Raw genomic sequence first — 20,373 nt, forward strand, 5'->3', positions numbered from 1 at the left:
AAGGGCATTTAAATGGTCATTGGATAAACATATGGATGATAATGGAATAGTGTAGGTTAGATGGGCTTCAGATTGGTTTCACAGGTCGGCGCAACATCGAGGGCCAAAGGGCCTGTACTGCGCTGTAATGTTCTATGTTCTATGTTCTATGGGAAGAGTTATAAATACATTCACAGTTGGAAATAATGGCATTTGTGTTCAAATTATCAGGCTGCTAGTCTCTAATGTCCCAGCGAAGTTTTGAGAATGTCTAAGTAGTTAACGTTTTAAATTGTTGATTTACCTCTGAGATAAAATGGAGTTCATATCTCAAGCATCGTTTGTTGCATTCTTTTCCTGCATACACTATTCCTGTAAATCACATTGCAATGGAAAATGGGGTCTGAGAGAGCAGGTCTTCTGAATATCCATGAAACTCATGGTCACAGACAGCCTGCCAGGATCCAGGAGCGAAGCACCACTAAATGTTAAATGTCTGTGCGGCTCACCCTGCAGGAATGCAGAAGGAGCATTCGCTCAGATTGAAAGTCAAATAAAATCATAAGTATTTGTACTTGGGCTGGAAACTTGGCTCGTTTGCTCTTTAAAAAAAATCTCAAGAAGAGCTCTCACCATCAAAGACAGTTCCAGGTTTAAAAGGTTACCAGGTTGAGCATGAAAAGAAATGGAACTAAATCCTCAGAAGCTGCTGCCTCAATTTAAACTCAAGACATGTAGTCAAGAAAATAGCCAGCACCGCCTGCCTGTCGAGAAATTGCCAAGATATTCCTCTCTCCCCAAACAACTACTGTGGCTCTTCATGTTCTCATCCCAAGTATAGCACTTCCTTTCCGTTGCATAGAACTAATGTCAATATGATGTATGAAAACAAGTTAACAAAAAAAGGTCACACATTGATAACTGTGCACTTTCTTGGGGGAAATAAAAATCTTTTATTGCACAGCCCAATAAAAGTTTCAATCATCCAGATTCTTGAAAGCATCAAAAAAGTGAAAGTGCAAGAACTTAAACATCTTCACTTTGTATAAATAAGCATTATGCAATCAACAGCATAGAGCAGACAGTCAGAGATGTTAATCAAGCATTTTATTGGGTGTGGCAGGAGTTTGAATGTGGCAAGTTAAAAGGTAAGTTATTTCACATATCTTACTTTCACAGAAGGCTTTGTTATTTCCATGAAGTGTATAGTTAGCGAATGGACATGTAAATGCCATGCCTTTTCATGGGATTGTTATGAGCTATACCTTGGCATGAGGGACTATAGGGGCTGGTTTGGGGAACAAAAGGAAGATCCTTTGAACTATGCTTCAAAAAGGTTTCTTCATTAAGAGTATAGCTCATGACACCCCTGAGATGCTGTGAATTGCATTTCTTTTAAAAGCTGGACTGACTCCATGAAAATAGTGAGAAGGACATTCCTATCCCTGCAATGGAATCAGGCAAGGTGCAAACCCATGACCGGATCCAGCCCACACTTAAAAAGGCATTCCTGAAAACCGAAAAGCCTGAGAATGAGGTCATGAGTGTTTGAACTGGGACAAGTCTGGTAATTTTTAAGGGCTCCTGAGACATCTTGACTGCAAATATCCAGACCAAAGATTAATTTTGGGGTTCCGGAGAAAAGAATATCTACTTATAGGAAAATGTAAGGTACAATTGTGAATAAGGTTATCCATTGTGTTAAAGATGAAAGGGGAGAGTTCTTTTCTATCATTTTAAGCACAGATGGCCTACCAAAGCGTTCAATCAATAGTGCTTTTAGGCATTACTGTAACAGCTTAAAAAAAGAATAAATCATGTTATCCTTTCAGCTGAAGGCTGGAAGTTCAATTTTCTTTTTCTTCAAGTTATCAGTCTCTATGGAGAATGTGATACAAAACTTTTACCTGGTCTTAGTGTGAGTGCAATCCTTTGAGGCGCGAGTTGAATGACATCTGATTGTGATGATCCTGATCCCTTATTACTCAATGGTAAGTTTCTTTCTATCTGTATGCTGCTTTCAGGGTTTTCTATAAAGTGAATATTGCATCCTCTTTTAATCAAATTTTCCCTAAAGTCACATCTTGAAGAGAAGCTTCTCTTGTTGCCAAATTCCTTAAAGATCAAAAGCAAACAAAGAAAATAAGAACACTTCAGTAACCACAACAGACACAGTGGGCCAAATGTAAATTTTTCAACAGAATGAGTTACAAGAGACAATTCAATCATTGTTCTCGCTTAACCATCTTAGGACTGTTCCGGCTTTTCCAATACAAGATTTCCTCTTCACATGATATATGCTTCCTGTGCACTTTTCAATCAACTTTAACTCTTTAACGTCATTATCGTCATTCAATAGAAGCCTTTCCTTCTCATTTTTGGGAGGCAAAGAATTGCAGTTATACTAAAAGAATATCAAGTGTCAGTCCACAGATGTATTTACAAACCTCAAATGTAATTTTCAAAGACTCTTTTCTGTCTACTGAATTTTCGTGCATGGGTGAAGTAAAGTGATATGACAAAGTGCTGTGCAAGGACAGGATACAAAAACTGAATTGTAGTTGTACAAGGTGGTCTCAAGGACACTGAACCATAGCAACCAGCATAATGAGTCAAAATAGCATGAAAAATGCATGATTACTATAACAGCCATTGTTGTAGCAATCTACTTTGGGAGAGGGTTTGGTGAAGATTAGCTACATTCAACTACAGTACAATGACCCATGCATGAGTGTAAGCTTAAGGAAATCTGAAGGATCTATAAACATTGCTGTGCCCACTTGCACATACCAGCCTCTCCCTTTTCCAAATTTCCTATAAATGGTATTAGTCAGTGACACTCTCAGCCTATGAATGAATTTAAACAAAAACATCAGTGAAAATAGGTGTTCATCACCTTCACTACTTCCCAAAATATTCTGGGCTTGATTCTACCCTACTTTAAATGCAGACAATAGTAACCAATCTCACATTCTACTTCGAAAATAAGTTCTAAATAACTTTTTTTTAAAATGATGCCAATGCACAAAGGTTAGCAACTGTTACTTGCTACCGCAATATGAATTTTCTAAAAAAAAGGAAGTGTGGTCAGTATTTAAATGTGGCAGGCACAAAACACTAAATTTCAAATCCACAACTAGTTTATTTGCATTGCTGTAAATAGGAAAAATGAATACGTTTCTAACAAATATAAATAGTATTTTTAATGATATTTATCTATGGTGGGAACTGAATTTTATAAGTAGACACGATCACCCTGAACAACAAAATGGAAATAATTTGCTTGCCTCCACTTTTATCTCATCAACTGCCAGAGCTCCCACTCACATTTGCATCGACACCAGGATGCATCCTTTCAACATTCTACTTGAAAGCCTCCCAAAGTATTCAAAATTCCCACTCTATCTATTCCTCATGACATTACCTACTGTTCTGCTATCCCAAATGTATTTGATTCAAAATTTGCTTCTTTATTTTTTCTATGATATAGAAGCCCTACAGTGTGGAAGCAGACCATTTGGCCCATCGAGTCCACACTGAGCCTCTGAAAAGCAGCCTACCCAGGCCCAACACCCCTCCACTCTATCCCTGTAACCCCATACGTCTCATGGCTAATCCACGTAGCCTGCACATCCCTGGTCACTATTAGCAATTTATCATGGCCAATTTACTTAACCTGCACATCTTTGGACTGTGGGACGAAACCAGAACTCCAGGAGGAAACCCACACGGACAAGGGGACAACGTGCAAACTCCACACAGACAGTGACCCGAGGGTAGAACTGAACACAGGTCCCTAACGCTGTATGACAGCAGTGCTAACTGCTGATCCACCGTGCTGCCCCTGATATCACCCCAACCAATCATGCACCTTCTTCTGTCTAAGCATTAGTAAGCCCTAGTGTCTTTTCTGGCCTTGTTGCATTCTCTATCACTTCAATAGGACTGGAGCAGAAAGGGTCTCACTAAGTTTACTCCACATTGATTTTAGGTTGAGTGAGTCAGGCACCATGTTACACCCTATCTTGCCAATTCCTACCAACATTGGTTAAAATCAGTTGCCCGTGTTTATCTATTTATCCTCACTGAAGTGACTTGGGATGTTTTGCAATGTTAAAAGCACTATAAAAATACAAACTGTGGGTATCATTCTTGCACAGTTCTAAAAAGGTTATGGTTTTCTTTTTCCTTATTTTCCAAGCCTCAAATATCCACTCAATTACTTTAATGAGCAAAAAACAACGTTCTTTAGAAGCAGAGAAAGAAGAAACTCAAGCCCATCTGCACATTGTCGTAACACTATTCTGGAGGCAACATAATTAGCAACAAGCATTTAAGTACATTGTTGGAAAAAATTTAATTAATACTGAAGAAGAATCATTAGAGGCAAATTATTATTGTTTCTTTCTTCTTTTTTTGAGGCTGAGGGTTGACCTTATAGAGGTTTATAAAATCATGAGGGGCATAGATAAGGTGAATATCAAAGGTCTTTTCTCTATGGTGGAAGAGTTCAAAACTAGAGGGCATAACTTTAAGGAGAGAGGAGAATGATTTAAAAGGGACCCGAGGGACAACTTTTTCCACACACAGCGTGGCTTATATGTGGAATAAACTATCAGAGGAAGTAGTAGATGCAGGTACAGTTACAACATTTGAAAGACAATTGAACATGTACATGAATAAGAAAAGGCTTAGAGGCATATAGGCCAAGCACAGGCAAATGGTTTGGGAAACCTGGTCAGCATGAACAAGTTGGACCAAAGAGACTGTTCAGTGCTGTATGATTCTATAAAACTATATGTTGCCAGACCTGCTGAGTATCTCTACCACTTTGTTTTTATGTCAATTTATTTGGTTTATAATATCAGAATCCATGTTATACTAAGAATAAATCTTGCATGGATAGGTTTGATGGAACATCCAACTTTTCTAAACCATTCACCTAATACAACACTGGAAATATTATTCATTTCCATCAGATCATACGAAATCTTTAAATAGATAAATAACTATACAAAATGTGTGTAAAAGAATGGATAAATAATGTATCAATACCTACAGGTAATTAAAATTAAAATTCCGGCTAGTTGTCCTTTTACTTATCACACCATCTTAATCAGAATTTTTTTAATATTATATGATAATCGTCAGTGTCTGTTAAATGCCAATATAAAATGGTTTATAAATAAACAGGGACAATGTACAATAAACAAACAGCTGGCGGAGACGTTTAGAGTATTTTTCCAAATTGGAAGCTTTCCTTTCAGTTCTAAGTCACCATTGTACTGTTTCTGTGGTTTGTAGTACCCTCAAATCTTCTTGATTGAATTAAAGTCTTCATAGCTCAGTCAGCAATCAATAACTCTAGATTTATTTTCAAAAGCTTAAAGCACTGGCCTGATCCCTGATTAATTCTCAGCTAAAGAACCCCATATTTAAACTTTAATTCTATCTAAGAATTAAAAGATCAAGTCTATTCCAACCATCAAGAATAAATTGCAAAAATAGAGGATCTTCACATTGGCCTCATTTCTGAACTTGGGAAGAACAAAATCACAGACACAAATAGTTTTACTCTTCTAAAGTGGTGACTCACACTTGTTTTCAATTCAATGCTTCTTTATAAGTAACTCATTGTAAGAACATTGGGGGATATAAAGAAAAACAAAACAATTAAAATGAACATTTTTCCTTTTTTAGAAAAACAATCTGAACATCAAAGTCCCTGTAGCATTGATTAAAGTTCCATGTAAATACCTACTTATTACAATCCTTTAAATTGTCATTCTTACTGATGCAGACTTAAAGCAACTTGTAGAACAATCTGTGTATCTTCAATTAGAATCTATCATTGATGGAGCACCTTAAAAATTGTTACCAAAATGTAAATGTAAGTAAGAGATATTTGAGTACTTAAGCAAAAGAAAAAGTTTAAATAAATATATTGAAAAGTGAAAATCCAGAACTGGAGACTTTTATTTTTTAAAAAATTAACAAAAGGAAGTAATAGGAGGTACAAAATGAAACACGAAAATAGCTGCAAGGGATATTGAGACTAATAGCACAGGGCTTTAAAGAGAAAGGGAATATAGATCCATTACAAATGGATGCAGGCAAGTCTACCACTGGTTATAAAAAATATGCTAAATGAACAACTTGTATTCATTTTCACATTAAACAACAAAATCAGCACAGTGGAATCTAAACGTTGATCAAAGTGGGAATGTCACTAGACCTGATGTAAGTTTAAAAAGAATGGATCTTAAGATAGTGAAATACCTTCAAATAGATAGTTTCCATTCAAGGTTTAAAGAAAATTGCTCACCTAAATGCTCTGGATTCAGGAATTATGCTTTTGAATAAAGAAAATTGTGAATGTTGTTTATTATTTAAGGGAGGAATAAGCAAGTAACTGCAAATTAACTTTATTAGAGGGAAAATTAATGAAAGATATCGTTAAAGACAGTAACTGAGCTGTTAGATATATATTGGTTGATCAAATAGAGTAGGTATAGACTTATAAAGGAGAAGAACATGTTTGGGTTACGCAGTTAACTAGCAGGCAGAATGGGGAACGAAAATAGGTTGCTGTCTGTATGGACCATTCCACAAAAGAGATTCGGGTGCACCTGTCTTTACAGTCACTGCCACAGATGTTAGATCGGCCTTCTTGAGGGTGACTCCATAGAAGGTAAATGGCCTGGTTGGAGTCCCCAGCTGCACACTCAGATCCTGTGCGCACTAGCTGGTGGGGTGTATTTGCAGACATCTTTAACTTCTCCTTACCACAATGATGTGAGATGCCCCGCTGCTTCAAGAAGACCATTATCATCCCATCAAAAAATGAATCAGGCAACATGCCTTAATGACCACTGCGCAGTAGCTCTGACATCCATTATTATGAAGTATTTCAAGAGGTTAGTAATGGCACACATCAACTCCAGCCTCTCAGCTTGCCTTGATCCACTGCAATTAGTGTAAGGTCTCAACAGGTCCATGGCAGACACCATCTCCCTGGCTCTACACTCATCTCTGGAACATCTGGACAACAAGGACACCTATGTCAGATTCCTATTTATTGACTTTAGCTCCACTTCAACACCACGATTCCAACAAAACTCACCTCTAAACTCCCCCTTCTACAACTGGATCCTTGACTTTCTGACCTGCAGACCGCAACCAGTAAAGATTGGTGGCAACATCTCCTCCACACTAGTGCCCTGCAAGGCTGTGTACCCAGCCCTTTACTATATGCCTCATTGACTCAAATATGTGACCAAATTCAGCTCTAACTACATTTACAAATTTGGCAATAACAACAATGCAGTGTGTCAGATCTTAAACAATGATGAGATAGAGTACAGGAGGGAGATGGACAGCTTTGTGGCACGGTGCAAAGACAACAATTTCTTTCTCAATATCAGGCAAAATGAAGGAGCTGATTATTGACTATAGGAAGCAGACGAGTGCTTCAAGCCCCTGGACGTAAACATCACCAACAATCTATCCTGTCCATCCAAGTTGATGCTACACAGTCAAGACAGTGCACTCATGCCTCTATTTCCTCAGAAGGCTAAGGAAATTCGGCATGTTCACAATGACTGTTACCAATTTTTACAGATGCACAGTAGAAAGCATCCTATCTGGATGCATCACAGCTTTGTATGGCAACTGCTCTGCCCAAGACCGCAAGAAATTGGAGTGGTGTGAACGCAGCCCAGTCCATCATGAAAACCAACCTTTCTTCCACTGACTCCATCTACACTTCCCGCTGCCCCGGGAAAGCAGCCAACATAATCAAAGGCTCCTCCCACCCGATTATACTCTCTTTGACCCTCTTCTACCAGGCAGAAGATATAGAAGTTTGAAAACACGTACCAATAGATTTAAGAACAGCTTCTTCCCCGCTGTTATCAAACTTATGAACAGACCTCTCATATTAGAGTTTTTCTTTCTCTGCATCCTCTCTGTAGGTGTAACGCTATATTCTGCATTCCTTTCTATTACCTTGTTGTACTTACATAAGGTATGTTTGGTCTAGTTAGTATGCAGGACAATACTTTTCACCGTATCTCAGTGCATGTGACAACAATATATCAAATTAAATATTAGCAAAACTGACAGTGCAATTTATTGGCAATAATTTTATTACTTAGGTGGCAATCGATTGGGGTGCAGAAGCTGGAGTCAAAAGGTGCTACAAAAGCTTGATCAAACAGGTATGTTATCTGCAGGTTATTAAAAGGAGGGCAAAGAGGTAGAGAGTCAAAGAGGTTTGGGGTGGGAATTTAGAGCTTAGAACTTATGGACCTATAAGATATGGTTATCAAAGGCGGAGCCATTTAAAACAAACATGTGAGAAGCTAAACTTGGAGAATCAGAGATCATAAAGAGCTAGACGTTGTTATAGAGAAAGAAGGAAGCAATACAGTGATTTGATAACAAGAGGAAGAATTCTAAATTGAATTTTTACCATTGTCGTGAAACTGGGTAGAATATTTGTGGATTGGATCTTAGAATTTGGTGTATGTAAAATGTTGGTGTTTGTAAAATGGTGGGGGCGGGGGGGAAGCGTTGCATGGTCCCTTTAAAAGACTGTGCTTTTTCTATGCTTAGAGATGTCTGTGAGCAGCAAGTATAGACAGCACCCGAACTGAATCAATTGTCCTGAAAGGCCGTCCCGTTAGCAGGCCTAGCAACATTTTTACAAAGACAACAGGTTTTTGAATTTAGCTAATCAATTTGAATCAAGCACTTAGTTATCAAAAACCTACCAAATTTAAATCTGATGGTTTTGACAACCTAGGACCAATCAGATTGTAAGAAATCGGTATGTCATTGGGGTATAAAAAAAAGAGGGCAGTTGCACACAGACAGGAGAACTGCCATCTGCCAGAGTTAACAGCTGTCAGCTCTCAAGAGAGAATCACTAGCTCTCACAGACTCCTACAAGTCTCAGTGAAAGCACCATGTAAATATCAATGGTACCAACAGAACAACTAGTTAATATTCCTGACAGAAGAAATTAACTGAGGAAGCGCTCCTGACAGAACAATCAATGGACAAGGCACAGAGCATTCCAGAATACACATAATCTGGCTGTAATTTCGAGAGCTAAATTCTGCTTCTTTTAAATTTTATTTTATATAAGTGGGACTTCTATTTATTAGAACAGCATACCATTAGGATCTTGTTTTATTTGGGAATAGTTAGTAGTTAGAAGGGATTTATTCAATTTGTTAATAGTTCCGTTAATTTGTTCACTGTTAGGGTTAGATAAATAAATTGTTACTTGTTGATTGTGAAGTGTGTGTCAGGGATTTGTTTTATTCAACCACTAGAAGTTGCTGAAAAGCAGGTTACACCACTTCACAGTCCTTTCACAGATTAAAGGGCAAGATGCTCCTCTTTGGGAGTTTCGGTTTCGGTTTTAGTTCAAAGAGCAGGGTCAACCTCCGCCTTATAACAGATCGTGGACTCATGTCCAGGAATTGAAAGGATTTGAACCAGTCTGGATGGGTCTGAACAGATTTAGGGTTTGAAAGGTCCCTGCAGATTTAAACAGACTTGGAGACTGGGTGTCCTAGATCTTTAAATAAAACTTAGGTGAGAAGTGGAAAATCTGTTTAACTTTGGTTGCTTGTTGTTGGTTAAATCAAAAAAGTGGGGAATTGGCTCTTAACATTGCTAAAGAGGTTGAAGATGCTTCCTAAATTTGCCAAGAAAGTTTAGAAAAACAGAAAAAGGAGACACTTAGAATTAGCAGACAGGCTAGAATTGGATTTAACTAGGAATAAGAAGAAAGCTGAAATTGTAATTGAGTTAGCCAAGCACTTAGGTATTCCAGAGAAATTGTCAAGTACAGTGGAGTTAGAAAAAATTAAATAGTAAATAAGATAACTGGAGTTTGAAGGGAAAGAAAGGGAAAGAATAGCCATGTTAGAAGATAAAGAAAGAGAACTGAAACCATTTAAATTATGGTTACAAGCAGAGGAAAGACAAAAAGAAAAAAATAAAAAGAGAAAGATAGAAAGAGAGAGCGTTTGAACTTCGGAAACTGCAAATTAGACAGGATAGCCAACTTAAAATGATGGAAATGGAGGTAGAAGATAAGTTTAGTGAGGAGGCGGGTGACGATGAGCAAACCCTTCATAGAGAAAGACCTGGCAGAGATATATACAAATGTCAAAAACATTACCAAAATTCAATGATAAAGATGTAGAAGCCTTTTTCCATTTCTTTTGAGAAACAGATGAACTGACAAGAGACTGTGTGGGTAATGTTAATTCAGACCAAGTTAGTAGGCGTGGCTAGTGAGGTATTTGCAATACTGTCAGGAGAATAATAAGTAAAACAGGCTATTTTGAGTCTCTACGAATTGGTACCAGAAGCATATAGACAATGGTTCAGAAATTTAAGAAAGGAACTAGGTCAGGCTCTCAGTTTGAGAGAATTATTCACAGCAACTTCAATAGATAGGTGACAGCATTAAAGGTTGAAAAGACGGATCTTAGACATGTTACTCTGCTGGAGGAGTTTAAAAACTCACTTCCAGAAGTGATTAGAACTCATGTTAAGGAACAGAAAGTTAAAACAGTGAGAACAGCTGTAGAGATGGCAGATGAATATGCATTTGTGCGTAAATATAAATCTAGCTTCCGACAGCAACTTCATTCTGTGAGGGATAGAAATTGGGAAAGAAGGAGATCCTTCAATGAAAAACACAAAGTAGGTCACACTGGGAACAGTTCACCACATGTGAAAAAAGAAACGTGAAAGAGCTCAGTTGTTTTCGGTGCAATAAAGGTGGGACACAATGTCACGGTACTGGTGGTTTAAGAAAGGCACTGTGGAAAAGGATGTGGAAAAAGTGGCTAAACCAGTGGGATTAGTTGAGGTAGTGAAGGAAATTCCAAAAGAGGCCATGGAGCAACAGCCTACTCACGGGCTGGACAGTAGATAGCGCCAAATCTTTTCAAAGACTACACCTGTGTGGGTAAGGTTTACTCAGGTACAACAGGGACAGTAGGTAAAGAATTTAAAATATTGAGAGATATGGGAGCTGGTCAGTCTCTAATAGTAATAGATGAAAATATTTGCACTCCTTCGGAAATATTGACCGAAAGAGTGATAATCTGTGGAATAAATGGAGAGAGAATTAGCATTCCCCTGTGTAAGATAAGGCTAGAAAGTCTAATCAAGACTGGGGAAGCAATAGTGGGAATGATTGAAAAATTGGCTATTCCAGGAATACAGTTTGTTCTAAGAAACAATACAGCTGGATCACAGGTGGGAGTCCATTGTACTGGAGAAGCCAATAGAAAACCAGGGAACTAAGGAGTTAAGAGGAAAATACCCTGGCAATTTTCTGGACCGTGTGGTGACACAATCCCACAGCCATTAGTTAAAACAAGAAGGGAAAACAAACGAGAACAATGAAGGAATTGAGGTCCAGTTAGCTCTCACTCTGTTTGATGAAATGGTAAAGGAAAAACCTAAGCAGATGGAGGATCAGGCAGAGGTGTTTAGTCCTGAAAGATCAATGAGTTACAACAAAAAAGATGAGACGATAAAGGATTTATATCATACAGCCTACTTGGAAAACAAATCAGAATGTATTTGAGAACGTTATTAACTTAAGGATAAGATCTTAAGGCAGAAATGGAGACCTTGGCAGGTTAGTGCAGAGGAGAAATGGATGGAAGTTCACCAGATTGTGTTGCAGGTAGAATACAGACAGCAAGTATTGCGGGTAGCACACAAATTACCTGTAGGAGGTCATCTAGGAGTGAGGAAGACTCAGGCTAAGATACAGAAAAATTTCATTGGCCTGAATTACATAAGGATGTGGTTGAATTTTGCCAACCTGTCATACATGTCAGATGGCAGGAAAGCCACAGGCAGTAATGAAACCAGTGCCTTTGAGGACAACTTCGCATTTGAAAACCTGCTTGAAAGGTTCATGATTGATAGCGGAGGTCCCCTCCCTAAAACCAAAAGCTTGAACCAGTATTTGCTAACCATTATGGATGTGTCTACCATGTTTCCAAAAGTAATTCCATTGTGCAATGTCGAGGCAAAAAAGGCTGTAGAGGAATTGCTTGCTTTCTTTAACCCGTTATAGACTACCCAGGAAGATTCAGTCAGACCAATTTTACTGCCAAATTATTTAAGGAGGTCACGGAAAGTTTAGGTATCCAACACTTGATATGAAGTGTGTACAAGCCTAAATCGCATGGAACATTGGAAGGGTGACATCAGACCCTAAAGACCATGCTGAGGGCTTACTGCCAGGATTACCCAAATGATTGGGATAAAGGTATCCCACTTATACTATCAGTTATTAGAGATGCTCCAAATGAATCAACTCAGTTTACTCCATTTGAATTGATATTCAGACACGAACTAAGGAAAAGTTGATAGGTCCAAAGTCAGAGATCTCACACTACTTATCTGAAGTGAGAGAAAAATTAAACAGAGTTGGTGAATTAGCTAGACAACATTTGAAGCTGGCACAGCACCTAATGAAACAAGAAGCAGTAAGAAATCTAAAATTTGTACTTTTGCCCATGGGAATAAAGTATTGGTGCTGTTACTAGTGGTAGTAGACCCCTTCAAAGCAAGGTTTAGTTGTCCCTATCAGATTGGGAAGAAGTTAAGTGAGGTGAATTATCTGGTAAAGATGCTAGATAGGAAAAAAAATTATCAGGTAAAGAAACATAGAAGATAGGAGCAGGAGGTGGCCACTCGGCCCTTCGTGCCTGCTCTACCATTCATCGCGATCATGGCTGATCGTTCAACTCAATAGCTTAATCCTGCTTTCTCCCCATAACTTTTGATCCCATTTGCCCCAAGTGCTATATCTAGCCACCTCGTGAATACATGCAATGTTTTGGCACCAACTACTTCCTGCGGTAATGAAGTCCACAGGCTCACCACTCTCCTCATCTCCATCCTAAATGTTCTACCTAAATCCTCTGACTGTGATCACTGGTTTGGACACGCCCACCATCAGAAACATCCTCCCTGCATCTACCTTGTCTAGTCCTGTTAGAATTTCATAAGTCTCTATGACTGGCACGCCGGGGTGGGGGGAATTTAACTAGTTTGAACTCCAGCAAAAACACTCTCCTGATAGGTCAGTCCCACGATCCCTGGAATCAGCCTGGTAAACCTTCGCTACACACCCTCGAGAGCAAGAGCATCCTTCCTCAGAAAAAGGAGACCAAAACCACACACGATATTGTCATGCGAACATGCTGAAACATTACTATGACAGGGAAAGTGAACCGGAGAAACAGGTATAAGTTACTGCCACTCTGAGTGCGGAAACAAATCCAGATGATTTGGATTTTGATGTTCTTAAGAATAAACTGAATAATGAGGAAGTCCTTAAGGAAGTGGACACAGTAGTGAGCTCTCTGTTCCAGGAACAGAGAACTGAACTGAAAGATTTGTTGCAGTGCTATGAGGACATATGTAGGAGGAGAATGGGAGGACTAACATTATAGTACAAGGTTGGTGTAGGGAATGCTGTTCCATTAAAACAACACACCTACAGGCTTAATCCTCTCAAAGCAGAGCAGGTTCAGAAGGAAGTGGAAGCGATACTCCAAGAAGACATTATAGAGCCGAGTCAAAGTGAATGGAGTTCACCAATCATGTTGGTTCCCAAACCTGATGGTACTCAACGATTCGGCGTAGATTATCGGAAGGTTAACGCCATGACCAAACCGGACTCATACCCAATTTGGAGGCTGGAGGACTGTGTGGAAAAAGTAGGACAAGCCACTTACATCACAAAGTTGACCTTACTTCGTGGTTACTGGCAAGTACCTTTGTCAGAGAGAGCAAGAGAAGCTTTTCTAACCCCAAATGGGCTATATCAATTTAAACTAATGCCCTTTGGAATGAAAAATGCACCAGCCACTACTCATAGGCTTATGAACAGAGTTGTTGCAGGATTGACTAACTGTGCCATCTACATAGATGACTTAGTGATCTTTAGCCATTCATGGAAAGATCACATGGAGCATTTGACAGAGCTCCTCGAAACAATGGAAGGCAAAGTTGGTCATAAACTTGGCAAAAGCAGAATTTGTGAAGGCAGAAGTGACATTCTTGGGGCACAACAATTGGGTATGGACAGATGACAGCAAGGAATGTGAAGACAAAGGTCATTGCGGAGTTTCCAAAACTAACCTTGAAGAAGGAGGTGCTACGGGTTTTAGGGTTGAGTGAATTCTACAGGAAACTTGTACCAAACTTTAGTAGTGTGGCGGCATCGTTGACTGATTTGTTAAAAAAGAACACAAAATTTCGTTGAACAGAATAATGCCATGAGGCATTGAGAATTTAAAAGCAGTGTTAACCAGCGCACCAGTTTTAGCCACGCCACGTTTTTTAGATGCCCTTTAAAGTCACCATTGACGCAAGCAATGTAGGGGTTGGAGCTGTGTTGTTACAGGGGGATGATTGTGGAATTGAAAGGCCAATTGGTTATTTTTCAGGACAGAAAACTAAATATCCACCAAAAAAAATTCAACCACTGAAAAAGAGTTATTGAATTTGATACTGGCCTTACAACATGTTTACATCACAAACAATGCATCAGAGACAATGGTGTATACCAATCATAATCCTTTGACATTTCTGAAAAGATTTAAGGACAAGAACACCAGGCAATTTCATTGGAGTCTTATGTTACAAGCATTTAACTTACAGATTGTACATGTTGTGGGTCATGAAAATGTTATTGCAGATGCTCTGTTGTGGGTTTAAAAGAAAAATGCTGATACAAGATTGAATACTATGTTTCCATGTTATATACAAATGGAATTATTATAAAATATGTAACTCTATCTTGAGCAGCTTGAAAGTTTGCAATTACAGACAGCACCCGAATTGAAACATTTGCACCAAAAGGCCATACCGTTAGCAGGCCAAGCAGCATTTTTACAAAGACAACAGGTTTTTGAATTTAGTCAATCAATTTGAATCAAGTACTTAGATACCAAAAACCAATCAAATTTGAATCTGGTGGTTTTGACAACCAATCTGATCGTGAGAAATTGATATGTCATTGGGGGTATAAAAGTAAAGGGCAGTTGGACAAAGACAGGAGAATTAGCTGCAATTTGCCAGAGTTAACAGCTCTCATGAGAGAATTACTGGCTCTCTTTAAAACTTTTAGGAGTCTGTGAAAGCACCATCTAAATATCAAAAGGTATCAACAGCATAACTAGTTAATATTCCTGACCGAAGAATCAACTAAGGAGGCATTCCTGACAGAAATCGACAGACAAGGCACAGAGCATTACAGAATACACTTAATATGGCTGTAATTTTGAGAGACTAAATTCTACTTATTTTATTATAAGTAGGACTTCTATTTATTGGAACAGCATACTATTAAGATCTTGTTTTATCTGGAAATAGTAGTTAGTAGGGTTTTTTTTGGTTTGTTAATAGTTTAGTTAATTTGTTCAGTGTTAAGAGTTAGATAAAAAATTGTTATTTGTTGACTGTAAAGTGTGTGTCAGGGATTTATTTTGTTCAACCACTAGAATTTGCTGAAAAGCAGGTTACACCACTTTTCACAGTCCTTTCACAGATTATGGGGCATGATGCTCCTCTTTAGAGGTTTTGGTTTTAGTTCAGAGGGGGGATAACCCCCACTTTATAACACTATCCAGAAGCTAATATAAATCAACAAACAGAGATGGTGATGATATTGGAACTTGCTAGCAGTTAGGATACAGGCAGTAGAGTTTTAGATGTCCTCAAGTTTATGTAGCATTGAAGATGGGAAATAGGTAAGGTGAGCGTGGAAATAATATTTAAAGAACAAGGATGATGGTTTCAGCAGATTTGCTCAACAGCCTGGAGGTGGGTAACAAAGCAGAGGTAAAAGTAACCAGTTATGGCAATGGAGCAGTTAAGCGCTTGGAAGACAATGTCAAGGTCAGTTACAGTCAAAGTTGCAAACAGTCTCAATAAACATTAAATAGCTGCTGGGGAGATGGATGGTGCCCATGGCTAGGGAAATAAAATGAAGACAATGCTTTTTGTTTTTCCAATATTTAATTGGAACAAGCCTGTGCTTCAGTATCATATTTTGGACAGTCAGACAAATCAGAGACATTAGTGGAGTTAAGAATGATAGCAAAGATGATTCAGGTGTCATGAGCTTCCAAGTGGAACCTGATGAGTTTTTATGATGGCAGAATGTAGATGAGAAATAGAAGGCAGCCATGAACAGATTAATTGGGAACTCCAAAGCCAAAAGACTAGGAGTACAAGGAGGAGTATTTTTATGACCATGGCTGGGTTGATAAGATTGGAACCAAGTGAGGGTAATCCCACCCAATTGGATAGTGGAGGACAAGTTGAAAGAGAATGTTGCAGTTAGCCATGTAAAGATTAGGAAGAATGAGGAGGGATAGTTTATCATAGTTACTGTCTCATGGAGTCATTTGTGACTGTGGTACAGTCAGAAAATTGATTGGATGGCTTCAAACACGGAGCTGCAGAAAATATGGACACTGATTAGACAGAGATTAAATGGCTTTGGAATGTAAAAGGCAGTTGGAGATCATGCAGGACAGCAGCCAGGACAGGGTAGATCAAGAATGGCTTTTAATAACGAAAGGGAAAGTGATAGAAGGTTTGACGGGAAGAGGAAAAGCACAAGGATATGAAACCATTATCAATATCAGCTAACATCGAAGCCAGGAAGGGAAGCTGCTCAGCAGTTTACTATGGTCGAGAGAAAAGGATGTGAATCATATGGACAAGAAGAATTGGGTAGAGTCTGATTGGAGATGAGAGAAACTAGAAAATGATTTAAATTCAGTGATAGCACAAGATGGCAGGGGATCTTTAGAGACGGTTGGACACAGCAGAATGGAAAGGGGCATTTGTAGTTGAATGAATATCTGCTTTGTGACAAAGATTTCCTCCCAGTTATTGTTAGAGCAGGGTTGTGCAGTTCTGAGGAAGGGTCACCGGACCCAAAATGTTAACACTGTTTTCTCCTCCACAGATGCTGCCAGACCTGCTGAACTTTTCCAGCAACTTTGTTTTTGTTGTTGTGCAGGGTTTAACAAGTCTGTTTGTTGTTGACACAGCTTTCAAGGAAGGGACAAAGAGTGGGATATATAAAAATTTGCAGGTGACACTAAGTTAGAAGGAACACAGAGTCGATGAGCTGAAACATTCAGAAAGGAAAACAGGCAGATGTAGTGAATGAATAAAACTATGACAGTTGCACTTCAAGGAAAAAATGTATAGAATCATTCACTTCAGATCCAAAGAGGAATCAATCTTATTTTTAAAAGTCAGGAGAGACTGCAAGCAGAGGAGCATTTGTTTCTATGTGCACAAATCAATAGAAATTAGTCCGAATAACAAAAAGTAACCAAAAAAGACTAAAGGAATGTTGATTTTAGTTCAAACAGATTAAAATTCAACAATTAGCAAGTATTACTTCAGTTAGGCACAAACTTTGTTCAGACCCCACAATTACATTCAGTGTTGGCTGACAGAAGATGAGGGAATAATATTATCGATCAACCAGGCCATTTAGAAACAAAATCAGGAAGCACTTTTTCATATAAATGGTCACAGAAATCTGGAACTCATTCCCATGAAAGGCTGTGAATGCTGGGTCAATTGAAATGTTCAAAACCAAGTTATAGATCATTGTTAGACAAAGACTTTACAAAAGGTCATAGAACAAAGGCAGGCAAACAAGATATTTAACACAGCAGATCAGTCTCAAGAAGCTGTACCGCCTCTTCCTCTTTATATAAACAGTAGACACCTAGAAGTTATTACAGTTCCTGAAAGTATTTTGTTTGATTCAATCCAACTGGGAGGATAGAACTATACATTCTTAAAATCAGAAGTCACACTACACCAGGTTATAGTCTAATAGGTTTATTTGAAATCACAAGTTTTCAGAGCACTACTCCTTCATCAGGTGAAATGGAACTTCACTTCAAATGAGCTTCCTTTTGGTATATTAAATTAATGCACTATTAAAAATCTCAAAGCTCAGATATATTATTTCCACATCCTCATATTACATATTTGAAATTCCACTTTAAGCAGATGTTACCAACGGATGTGTTATGTTGTGTACGTGTGGCTGAAATCTACATAACACACCAGTGAGTTTCAAATAAAACATAATATTGATGATAGGAATGTTTGGATCAGATAATGGAGATGTAATCCAGTTTTCATTTAAAAGACATATTTTGCTTTCAATATAAATCTTCAAGTCCGTATTGTATTTACGAGAACTCATCTGTTGCGATTATACCAGCGGCGATGTTGCAGTGCCTCCACTCGGACTACGTATTTGTAAATTTTCATTGGTGCTTCCCATGATAACAGGAAAAAGTTGAACAGCAAATTATATTATATTTGATAATCTACTGCAGGCCAACATTACAGACTCACTGACAGAATGTTATCGTAATTACTTGTTATTGATTCTTTTTAACTAAACTTACAAATTTTCCACACTTTTATCCGCATGTTTCCCTAAAGACCACTGTTATTAGCAGCCACAGAACCAAAGGACAAAGAACAACCTCAATCACGAGCTAACCTAAATGTTCCATTCAACAGTGAAAATGGAGGTTGCAGGAAAATACAATGTTTCATAAATTGGTAGCTTGAGAGTTTATAGCAATTCTTTAAGTCTGCCAAGCAGCCTACCTCTTGAATACACCAGCCACAGTCAGGATGAATAAGCAAACACTCTTTGCAGGAGGTAGCACGTCCACTTGTACAAATATTGGAACCTGTGACACAAATAAAGTTGTCACTTTCCTATGGGTGACCATTAAGTAAGGGCGTAAATTGTTTGTTTTCCACAACTTCAGATTATGTTCATGCTGAAGTTCAGCAGAGTCAAAGTTTATCCCACAAACGTGAAGCATCAGCAACTAAACACAAGACACATTCCTGACATCACTGGTATTTACAATTAACGACATCGAGCGAAACGCTTTAACTATCGTTTTAACTTACCGCTGACGTCTTGCAAATACAGGTAAAAAACTAGATACGATAAAAGCAAATAATTTAAGGTCATTTTCTTGACCCTGGCTTTTTGCATCTCTGTTGAATGTGAGGATTCAAAACATATCTTGCCCCCAGCCCCCAACCACGATCCGATCAGCTCTCAAGTCGCCAGTCAAAAACAGTTGGACGTTTGGCTACAACAATCACAGTCGGACTTTCGACTCAAACATTTCGAGGCTTCGCGTCTCCCAAACTTTTCTGTGCGGTCGAGATCTCGGAAACTCATGCTGACATGGGGCCGAGCCGGAGAGTGCCGAATGATGCCCGATGTCCAACTCCCAGCACTAACTTCGCACGGACTCCTGCTCCGCTCGCTCTGCCTCTCGGATTCGCCGGGGGACTGAAGTTCACATGGCTATGAGCTGACTGAGTACAGCCCCGCTGTAAGCAGTCGGTGCAGTGCACTGCCCTGCCGGCCGCCCCAAAACACTTCGTTGCTCTTCAATCGCGAGCTCCGGGACAGCGCCTCCTTCACCGCATCAACCAATACCTTCTCCGCCTGGCACGTTGCGGCCCAATCAGCGCAGCGCACACTGTTAACCCTTGCAGTTCCGCGGCTCTCTCCCGTCTGCAAACCAAAAGCCGCTGTCTCCCGCCGCGTTGAGCGAGTCCATGGAGCCGTGCATGTATAGCAGGCTAATCCACTTCAGTTTAAACATTCTAGATGCAGGTCTACATTGGCCCGAAACTTAGTTCAGAGGCCACCAGTGATTTGTCAATACGTCCAATGATTTTTGTTACATAATTGTTGCAAGAAGGGGCGCACGATGAGACGTAAACAGAAAGAGTAGCCAATTATGTTCACGTATAAGTTACGGCGAGCCTTGTTTTCGGGTTGAAACTTGAGAGTCAGACTCTAGCGCAAAACTAACAACCTTCGAGCAAGTTGTTTTGCTTTGTTCAACAGGGAGCTGCCTGGTTGCGGCAGTAACCTGTCAATCAGTTGAAAATAGTTCAGTTGGTGTTAATTACCGTGAAGAAGCTAAACTAGTTCGTGACTTGTCAGGGTCAGGAAAGGACACGATCAGGCGACTATGCCCGAGTGATATATAAAGTAGTGGATTAAACTGATGTTGGGATTTCAGAAAAGATGTTTTGCGCATGGTTTATTGCAACCAGTACGAAGTGTGAAAAGTAATAGTCCCATTTATTAGTATTTAAAAGGTTTATCGATATTTGAAGTTTATTACGTTCGATACAAGTAAAAAAATGTTACTAAGGGAAATGAGGTTGAGGCATAGTAGTGACTCGGTCACGTGACATGCGTATCCTGCAGTATGTAGATAATACATCAAG

At 39.0% G+C, this 20,373-nt stretch overlaps 1 protein-coding gene across 1 annotated transcript in view; it reads right to left on the reverse strand.

Annotated features, from left to right (window-relative positions):
* The window catches only part of itgb5 (integrin, beta 5), a 129,225-nt gene extending 109,674 nt beyond the window's left edge, over positions 1-19,551 (reverse strand). Inside the window, exons 1-3 of the mRNA XM_020526797.2 lie at positions 19,024-19,551; positions 18,709-18,794; positions 1,887-2,094 (exon numbers count right to left, since the gene is read on the reverse strand). Coding sequence (XP_020382386.2) covers positions 1,887-2,094; positions 18,709-18,794; positions 19,024-19,111 — 382 coding nt within the window. The 5' untranslated portion in view covers positions 19,112-19,551. The remainder of the gene's footprint in view (positions 1-1,886; positions 2,095-18,708; positions 18,795-19,023) is intronic.
* Between the last annotated feature and the right edge of the window lie 822 nt (positions 19,552-20,373).

Source organism: Rhincodon typus, chromosome 7, assembly GCF_021869965.1.
Source record: "Rhincodon typus isolate 14 chromosome 7, sRhiTyp1.1, whole genome shotgun sequence".
NCBI lineage: Eukaryota > Metazoa > Chordata > Chondrichthyes > Orectolobiformes > Rhincodontidae > Rhincodon > Rhincodon typus.